This window comes from Botryllus schlosseri, chromosome 7 (assembly GCF_051294905.1).
Source record: "Botryllus schlosseri isolate E-star chromosome 7, Bs_hap1, whole genome shotgun sequence".
NCBI classification, from domain to species: Eukaryota; Metazoa; Chordata; class Ascidiacea; order Stolidobranchia; family Styelidae; genus Botryllus; species Botryllus schlosseri.
In genome coordinates this window covers 26635183-26646006 of record NC_137242.1, presented here as the reverse complement: position 1 = coordinate 26646006, position 10824 = coordinate 26635183, and the positions used below count along the sequence as shown (strand labels likewise).

At 39.4% G+C, this 10824-nt stretch overlaps 1 protein-coding gene across 1 annotated transcript; it reads right to left on the bottom strand.

Annotated features, from left to right (window-relative positions):
• LOC145443181 (uncharacterized) lies at positions 1 to 4715 on the bottom strand. The gene is made up of 2 exons (XM_080321171.1): positions 4584 to 4715; positions 1 to 3396 (listed from the first exon to the last, which is right to left on the bottom strand). The coding sequence occupies exon 2, from the start codon at positions 2851 to 2853 to the stop codon at positions 310 to 312; it is 2544 nt and encodes an 847-aa protein (XP_080177297.1). The 5' UTR covers positions 2854 to 3396; positions 4584 to 4715; the 3' UTR covers positions 1 to 309.
• Positions 4716 to 10824: the final 6109 nt, after the last annotated feature.

The window sequence follows — 10824 nt, the reverse complement described above, 5'->3', positions numbered from 1 at the left end:
TTTTAACAGTAAATTCATATTTATTGACTCAAAGAACTTTTCGCGTGCCTCTTATCAAGAGCAACCGGCACGATAAAGGATGCAGAACAGAGATGGATTCAAAACCAAATGGCGAATTGTGACGCAATAATGAAAATTTCTAAATAACATGAATGGAAATTCAACCATAGCAACAATGCGGCGCATATAGCAACAAGCAACTTCAAGAAGTACTGCCCGTGAGGAATAACATACAAATGCAATGAGACAATGCAGCAACACAGAATAAAAATTGTACAGAAATACGGACGAACAGCTAAGCAACAACAACTAGTGTGAGATTTTAAGATTATACAAAAATTCTTTCTGTCGACAAAGGACCGGGTTGTTGAGTTTGATGAAAGTGGATTCCAAAGCTGTTAAATGAAATATGGTTCTACCCTTGGACAAAACTGAAAACATGTCGTCTGAATAGTTTGAGGCGCAAGACGGGTTGTCGATCAAATGCTGGCCAATTGAAGAACTGCATGCCAACACTTGGCTGTACGATTGGGATTTTGATGTGTGTTTCTGTTTACATTGCTGAGTGATATTCTCAGAATCAGGAGACTGCGATGCCGATCTTATCCCCTTAGGAACATGCTGTTTGATACGCTCTAGCAAGCGTTGGGATGTGCGTCCCACGTACCGACTGTCACAGTGGCATTTGTATTCATATATGACCATACTTTGATGAAAAGCAGGCAGCACATCCTTTCGCGTGTTGGGCAGAATTTGTTTCGTTGTATATACAATCCTCGCATTAACAGTGTTGTAACATGATTCGACGCATGATCTGATTGATTTGGTGAATCTATTGGAAACAGAGCCAAGCCAAGGAAGGTGTATGTACACCGGGCATTTGTTAGGGCCGAAAACTGTAGGTTGTCTGAATTTGCGCATTTTCTCCGCAATGGCAGAGTCAGTGATGCTATCGGGATATCCATTTTTGGACAAAATGGATCTAATCCAATTTAATTCTGCGGACAATTTGTCTTCAGAGCAAATCATAAGTGCTCGATGCACAAGGGTAGAGATCAAATTTAATTTACGCTTTTTCGGACAAAAGGAGTTCCACCTAGCATAATGACCGGTGAATGTTGGCTTCCGATAAACTGATGTGGTGAATTGATGACCCGTTTTTTCTACCAAAACATCAAGAAACGGTAGGGAACTGTTTTGTTCTTTATCTACTGTGAATTTGAGGGATTGATGCATTGAATTTAACGTATCGAAAAAGGCATCACACTGTCGCTCACTTTGAAAAACCACAAACGTATCATCAACGTATCGATAATACATAAGAGGTTTATCAGAGTCCGAAAATAACTTATTCTCGTGGAACCCGACAAAAATATTAGCGAGGGTGGGTCCCAATGGTGAACCCATGGCAATGCCGTCAGATTGCTTATACATCATGTCGTTGAAACTAAATTCAACCGACGAAGTTGATATTTCAAGCAACTCCAAGAATATTTCCCGCGGAATTGGAGGAGGTTCAAGCTCACCATTGTAAAGAGTGTCAGCGCAAATATTGAAAGTTTCAGTCAATGGCACATTGGTAAATAAACTAACAATATCGAATGAGCTCATATATACATCATTGGGATCAAGAACGAAATTTCGAATTTTCTCAACAAATGTGAATGAGTCACTCAAGCAATTATTTGAATAAACAGACCGGACGGGTTCGATTATTGCGTTTAGCCATTTTGCTAAACTATGTTGTGCCGAACCAGACATAGAAAGAATTGGACGCAGTGGTGTATTAGCTTTGTGTATTTTCGGCAAGCCATACATACGCGGTCTTTGTGATCCACACGGTCTGATGAATTCATAGACTTCTTTAGGGATAACCTTCTGATTCTTTAGAGCTAGTAGACGACGCTGTAGTTTACCCTCATTCTTTTTCGTATTATCATTCGAACTCGATGGTCCGAGAGAAATGAACTTGGAGGAATCTTGAAGAATGCTCTCCATCTTTTGGCAATAGTCTGCTTTGTTGAGAATGACTACTCCGTTACCTTTGTCCGGTTTTGTTATATAAATATTCTTGTTGGAGCGAAGTGATTTAATAGCTTGCCAACATTCCTTGGTCATTAAAAAATCACCAACGTCAACAGGAGTTCCACAGTATGCGTGGGCTAAGTCACTCAACCTAGCTTTCAAACTTGAATACTTCTCTCGGCTATTCGCGTTGTGATGCGCAAGTTGAGCCAGTAATACTTCAAATTCGGAAAATATCTCTTCACGCTTCACATTCGTAGGCGGCATGCAGAAGTCCAAGCCGTGCGAGAGCACAAATCTTTCCGATTTCGTGAGCTCATAGTCCGAAAGGTTATGAATCAAGTTATCGTCCACATTAGATTTTCCAAATCGGTGTTGGAATAAAAATTGTAAGTTGCGTTCATTCTTCACTTGGTTTTGCTTTTCTTTTTGAGCATCAATAATAGCAAGGTAGCGGCAAAATCGGATAAGATCAAATATCGACAAAAACTCTCTGGCGTTCTGATCTAGAGAACGGCAAATTTTCCGTACGTAAATTAAAGTTGAACGGTCTTTTTCAATTTCGTCACGAAGAAATGCTCGTTCTATCCTCGGATTATGCCTAGCACGAGAATTTTCAATCCTTGCCTTCATGAACTTGGGTAGAGTGCGCATGTTGATGCAATTCGTCAAGAAGTCAATTGATGCTCGTAAAGCTCTGATTCTTCCTCTCACTTTGACTATCCGATTAAGCAACTTAATCTGAGAGTCACTGTACCTCTTCCGAAAATACTTGAATAGCTGATTGGTGGTACAAAACTTGAACACGGCTTTTAACAGTAAATTCATATTTATTGACTCGAAGAACTTTTCGCGTGCCTCTTATCAAGAGCAACCGGCACGATAAAGGATGCAGAACAGAGATGGATTCAAAACCAAATGGCGAATTGTGACGCAATAATGAAAATTTCTAAATAACATGAATGGAAATTCAACCATAGCAACAATGCGGCGCATATAGCAACAAGCAACTTCAAGAAGTACTGCCCGTGAGGAATAACATACAAATGCAATGAGACAATGCAGCAACACAGAATAAAAATTGTACAGAAATACGGACGAACAGCTAAGCAACAACAACTAGTGTGAGATTTTAAGATTATACAAAAATTCTTTCTGTCGACAAAGGACCGGGTTGTTGAGTTTGATGAAAGTGGATTCCAAAGCTGTTAAATGAAATATGGTTCTACCCTTGGACAAAACTGAAAACATGTCGTCTGAATAGTTTGAGGCGCAAGACGGGTTGTCGATCAAATGCTGGCCAATTGAAGAACTGCATGCCAACACTTGGCTGTACGATTGGGATTTTGATGTGTGTTTCTGTTTACATTGCTGAGTGATATTCTCAGAATCAGGAGACTGCGATGCCGATCTTATCCCCTTAGGAACATGCTGTTTGATACGCTCTAGCAAGCGTTGGGATGTGCGTCCCACGTACCGACTGTCACAGTGGCATTTGTATTCATATATGACCATACTTTGATGAAAAGCTGGCAGCACATCCTTTCGCGTGTTGGGCAGAATTTGTTTCGTTGTATATACAATCCTCGCATTAACAGTGTTGTAACATGATTCGACGCATGATCTGATTGATTTGGTGAATCTATTGGAAACAGAGCCAAGCCAAGGAAGGTGTATGTACACCGGGCATTTGTTAGGGCCGAAAACTGTAGGTTGTCTGAATTTGCGCATTTTCTCCGCAATGGCAGAGTCAGTGATGCTATCGGGATATCCATTTTTGGACAAAATGGATCTAATCCAATTTAATTCTGCGGACAATTTGTCTTTAGAGCAAATCATAAGTGCTCGATGCACAAGGGTAGAGATCAAATTTAATTTACGCTTTTTCGGACAAAAGGAGTTCCACCTAGCATAATGACCGGTGAATGTTGGCTTCCGATAAACTGATGTGGTGAATTGATGACCCGTTTTTTCTACCAAAACATCAAGAAACGGTAGGGAACTGTTTTGTTCTTTATCTACTGTGAATTTGAGGGATTGATGCATTGAATTTAACGTATCGAAAAAGGCATCACACTGTCGCTCACTTTGAAAAACCACAAACGTATCATCAACGTATCGATAATACATAAGAGGTTTATCAGAGTCCGAAAATAACTTATTCTCGTGGAACCCGACAAAAATATTAGCGAGGGTGGGTCCCAATGGTGAACCCATGGCAATGCCGTCAGATTGCTTATACATCATGTCGTTGAAACTAAATTCAACCGACGAAGTTGATATTTCAAGCAACTCCAATACACAAAGCTAATACACCACTGCGTCCAATTCTTTCTATGTCTGGTTCGGCACAACATAGTTTAGCAAAATGGCTAAACGCAATAATCGAACCCGTCCGGTCTGTTTATTCAAATAATTTCTTGAGTGACTCATTCACATTTGTTGAGAAAATTCGAAATTTCGTTCTTGATCCCAATGATGTATATATGAGCTCATTCGATATTGTTAGTTTATTTACCAATGTGCCATTGACTGAAACTTTCAATATTTGCGCTGACACTCTTTACAATGGTGAGCTTGAACCTCCTCCAATTCCGCGGGAAATATTCTTGGAGTTGCTTGAAATATCAACTTCGTCGGTTGAATTTAGTTTCAACGACATGATGTATAAGCAATCTGACGGCATTGCCATGGGTTCACCATTGGGACCCACCCTCGCTAATATTTTTGTCGGGTTCCACGAGAATAAGTTATTTTCGGACTCTGATAAACCTCTTATGTATTATCGATACGTTGATGATACGTTTGTGGTTTTTCAAAGTGAGCGACAGTGTGATGCCTTTTTCGATACGTTAAATTCAATGCATCAATCCCTCAAATTCACAGTAGATAAAGAACAAAACAGTTCCCTACCGTTTCTTGATGTTTTGGTAGAAAAAACGGGTCATCAATTCACCACATCAGTTTATCGGAAGCCAACATTCACCGGTCATTATGCTAGGTGGAACTCCTTTTGTCCGAAAAAGCGTAAATTAAATTTGATCTCTACCCTTGTGCATCGAGCACTTATGATTTGCTCTGAAGACAAATTGTCCGCAGAATTAAATTGGATTAGATCCATTTGGTCCAAAAATGGATATCCCGATAGCATCACTGACTCTGCCATTGCGGAGAAAATGCGCAAATTCAGACAACCTACAGTTTTCGGCCCTAACAAATGCCCGGTGTACATACACCTTCCTTGGCTTGGCTCTGTTTCCAATAGATTCACCAAATCAATCAGACCATGCGTCGAATCATGTTACAACACTGTTAATGCGAGGATTGTATATACAACGAAACAAATTCTGCCCAACACGCGAAAGGATGTGCTGCCTGCTTTTCATCAAAGTATGGTCATATATGAATACAAATGCCACTGTGACGGTCGGTACGTGGGACGCACATCCCAACGCTTGCTAGAGCGTATCAAACAGCATGTTCCTAAGGGGATAAGATCGGCATCGCAGTCTCCTGATTCTGAGAATATCACTCAGCAATGTAAACAGAAACACACATCAAAATCCCAATCGTACAGCCAAGTGTTGGCATGCAGTTCTTCAATTGGCCAGCATTTGATCGACAACCCGTCTTGCGCCTCAAACTATTCAGACGACATGTTTTCAGTTTTGTCCAAGGGTAGAACCATATTTCATTTAACAGCTTTGGAATCCACTTTCATCAAACTCAACAACCCGGTCCTTTGTCGACAGAAAGAATTTTTGTATAATCTTAAAATCTCACACTAGTTGTTGTTGCTTAGCTGTTCGTCCGTATTTCTGTACAATTTTTATTCTGTGTTGCTGCATTGTCTCATTGCATTTGTATGTTATTCCTCACGGGCAGTACTTCTTGAAGTTGCTTGTTGCTATATACGCCGCATTGTTGCTATGGTTGAATTTCCATTCATGTTATTTAGAAATTTTCATTATTGCGTCACAATTCGCCATTTGGTTTTGAATCCATCTCTGTTCTGCATCCTTTATCGTGCCGGTTGCTCTTGATAAGAGGCACGCGAAAAGTTCTTCGAGTCAATAAATATGAATTTACTGTTAAAAGCCGTGTTCAAGAATTGTTGTTGTACTTGATATATATTAATTATAAGATATAGACACCATATGGGTGGACAAATGTATGATGCCATCATAAAAGCTATCGGGTTATAATTTTGCAGCTACTATGAATATTTTGAATTGAACAGATTGATAATAGAGACTGATCTGATATCAAAACATTTTTAGGTTGAGCATTGTAATTCCAATCCAGGATTCGCGTATACTTCTGATAAGTAGGCCTAGGCTATTTATTAATCTCATGGCCAAATATCGTCAAATAATATAAATATATTAATGAATGTGTCCTAGCGATTGAAATATCGGAACGCCGAACGGCCCATTGTTGTTACATCGATGGAGCGTAACATTGCCTTTAAGTGACCTTACATAATAACATGATTTAACGAACAAAAATGTATAACTAACAGATTGCCAATGGTTTCCATAACTACTTGCTAAGATAGCGAAATACCAAGCTGCGACCTTCTGATCTATTACTGTTCCCCTGATACGCGATTAGTTCTGTTGCGTCCATGGTTCTAACAAATTCACGGCATTCCGAGTCACTCCGAGTTCAGTCGAGTCATTTTCATTTTGTCATCGAGTTAGCCCGAGTCTGAGTAATTCTAAGAAAGCTCGCGTCCTAGTCAAACTCACAAATTTCAGTGACGAATCGTCTAAGGGTCAGGTTTTGTCATCATGAATTGGAAATGTGACGAAATAGTGAATCTTCCACTGCATGGTAGCGCTTGCATTTGATTTGATAGTGAAGTTTGATGAATAGTTTCAAGCTTTCGGTGTCGTCTCGGACCGCACTAAATGCTCTGGCGGGCCGCATGCGTGTTTGAGACCTTAAGGTATCTTCCAAAATTTCTGAAACTCCCGCGTTCACAATGTTGAGTTGAATTAGTTAACATTATTGATTGAAATAATTACGTATTCATTACGAAGGCCAACACGAAAGCTTGAGACGATTTTGGTAGGTTTTAGCCTATTGACTAGACTTGACCGTTTCAACCAGCAATACCAATGAATAAGGACTATCGAATGTGTCGATCGTTCGCTACTGCTCCATACGACCTAGCTAATACCAAGTAAGTACAAAGTAGAAATTCTAGCCCCGGTTTTGCCTTAAGAAGGGTGAAAACTATCGAGTAGAATTGGAAGTAGTCTAGAATCATACCTACTTGAGTAAGTACTGCAAATAGGCAAAACCTACTTGAATACCAGAAACAGTACAAGTACTTCGTTATTGTCCACCTCTGCTTCAGTGTTATGCAGTAAAAGTATATTAGTCTTACTCCTTAGTAAACTTTTGCTTTAGTGGTAGAAATTCATCATCCAAGATTCGGTCACGAATAAGACAATTTTGTTACATAAAATATGAAAATTTTGACGGTATAAAATAATTTTTGACAACATATTTCCGTCATGTATGTAAATAGGCGTGGTCGCACATAATTTTAGAATTGCACAACTTTTCTTCATTTCTGGTTAGAATTGTCTGTCATGGCGAAGTAGTTAGGCCTGATATAACTTTTTGACTTTAAAACTGACAAATGTTTACATGAAAAAATTGATATAAGAACCATTGCCCAAGCCGTCTTGCTTCAGTTAGGATATTGTGGTACTTTCAGCATAACACCATGTCAATCTATTTGTTTCATTTGACCGTTTATGATTTACAATGAGCAAACAACGGGCCTATAACGGTGGGCCTATAAAGTAGGTTACATTATGAAAAATTTTGACTTTTTTTCACCGTCAAGAAAATCGCCCTAGTCTTAATCAACACAATTCATGTGCTGGTTAAAGATATTTTGGTCCGTTTATGAAAGGGGTCGGAAGCTTTTTTCGTCAAAGGATCCATGTTTACCCTATCATTTCAACTGTCAATGTGAATCCGCTGTGCCGTCACAATCAAAGATTCGCGACGTCATGCATAATAAAAACAATAGAAAAAAATGTTTTACACATGTTCTTTTTTAATTGATTTTTTTTTATTGTAACACTAGATAGAACACTACTAGTAGGGCTGGGCACAATGATTCGAGTACTAGCATCTGAATCGAGCATTAATTTTAATGAGAAAGTTTTACACATGTTTGTTTTAAATTGATTTTTGTTTCAAATGTAACACTCGATAGAACACTACTAGCAGGGCTGGGCACAATGAATCGAGTACTCGAATCTGAATCTACCATTAATTTTAATGATTCGAGTCGAGAAGTAACAGAAGATTTTTTCGAGTACTGGAATTATACGCTCCTGTTGGATAATCCCGCTTGTGCGAAAAATTATCGCGACGACAGATTTCGCGTCGTCGGAAGGGACCATTCACACTTTCATTTGTTTGCCTTGGAGTCGACTTTTATCAGAATACACCAGCCATTACTGTGTCTACAAAAGAAGTTCGTTAACCATCTAAAAATAGCACATCGCTCTCTTATTCTAAATTTCATGCTGGTGACGTCATATTTTGTGATACGATTGTTGATATACAATGTTACTTACAATTCTCTACTGCTGACGATTACCCCTGAGGAGTGTCAGCCGACAATATTCGGGTTCATTTCAATATGAATATACTCCTCAATTGTATTTGGTTACTGTAGCCTACATCAGTTTTTTGTAACCGAACCGCGGGGAAACTTTGCGATTTGTTTGCTGGCAAGGAATTTTAATCCTACCACTGGCTGCTGCATGCTACATCGCAACTCAAAAACGATTACAAGCATTCGGTTTTGGTGACTCTGCTTGTGTTGGCTGTGCGTAATGGCAAAATCAGTAAAGTAGGTATAAGCGGATTACAAGCGACTACTGGCTTTACACAGCTCCATGAAGTTCCATGAAGGAGCGACACAATCATATGTCGCTGCTCATGATACCGGTGAAATTAGCGTTGAGTTATTGAGTATTCTGTTGACTTCGAAAATGACTACGCGGGTTCGATTCTGGTGGCTCTGCCTGTATGGCTTGTGCGTATTGACAACTCCACTAAATCAAGAGGCATTGCTATAGGACAGTAGGTTTTGAACTGAGGATGTGACGTGACAGGATCAAAAGAGATTGCGCGATACCGTCCGTGCGTCATGGACAAATATGCCTTCGTGATCTCGGAAAGATAAAGTGTTATCTCTAATAAAAATCGAAATTAATTCCTGCCGCAAGTATAATATTATTTTATAATTCTTTCATTGAATATTCTGATTGCGTCGTCGTAAAAACGTATATTTTTTGCGATGCTAAATTAAAATAGTCCGAGCCATCAAGACAACCACGTCCCCATGTCGGTGGCGTATAATTCGTTCCTCGTCTAGTTTTCATCCTGGCTATGACTTTGGTTGACTACATGCTCGTATTGATTTCGTCATCGAAGTGACGTAAGAATTCGGTATTTTGCACGAGACCACATTGTGTCGCATTCTTTTCCTCGAGTATGATTTTGAACCGCAATAGTTACAGTAAATGGCTAGAAAGCGAACCGATCACAGGCCAAACAAGACTCATTTGCGTCATTCCAAACTTTACCTCATTCCAACCCAACAGCGGATTGGCGCCAGAGAGTTTGATAACGCGAATCTGTGTAGTGTGTTTGGAAGCTCATTCGGATGAATATCGAGAGGCCTTCATAGATTCTTCATAGGTTCTTCATAGATTCAGATTGTGTCTCACTATATTACTGTGCAGCATAACGGGTAACTTTAGAACATCAATAGTATATGGAGGAGAAAGTCGGTAAATCTCCAATTTTTTGTATATGTATGATTCTAGTAGATGTCCAACATGAATATGATTGATCTGGCAGAGCGGGTACAGCTAGTACAGGGGTTCTCAAACAGTGGGCCGCACGAGCATTTTGGAGAGAACCACAGATAGGGTTGCACTTAAAACAAAATCAATTTAAAACAGACATGTTTAAAACATGGCACTTGTTATTTCTGAAGTAACCAAGTATTTCGGCAGCGTCATATGTGGTATGCTGTTGAAAAGGGTATGTAATAAACTCGGAATGAACTGTATTTGATGTATAATTGAGGTATACTTCGGCAGGACGTATTACTGCAAATTATTATCAATTATTATCAACATCCACCACAACGAATCGCAGTGGATTGGGGATTTTGCGCCGCACGTGAATCTTTGGAGTCTGATTAAAACGTCCTGCTTGAAATCATTGTACATAATGTAGCATTGTAGCATTGAACTGAATATTCTGACATCGCAACTTCAGTAAATACAATACATATTTTGTACATGTGCAGCTTGCATATACAAAGTCTTTCTCCACCTCTCTGTATAGTATCCAATTGACCAAAGAATTGATTGAAACCGATCCAGAATGATTATCTTATTCCTCACCATAGTGGAATTAAACTATAGGTGGAACTTGAACATCTTCGTTGCATGTCTCTAGAGGTATACATTTAAATATGATAAGTAGAAGAAAATCAGCGTATTTTGAAGAAATAGACATATCAGTACCGGCGATTGCCACATATTAAACAGGACTTGGCCGCAGCCAAAAAGGGTTGAGAACCTCTGAGCTATTACCACACTAACTGCAAACCTCATATATGTGGAAATTCTATCACATATTCATATGGGGATATCACTAATAATCCGGTATCGCGTGTATCCATCAGTGCGGAACGGATCGGCAAATTCTCTGGTCCGACACCGATCCTGTTTTTCAATTCTCTGG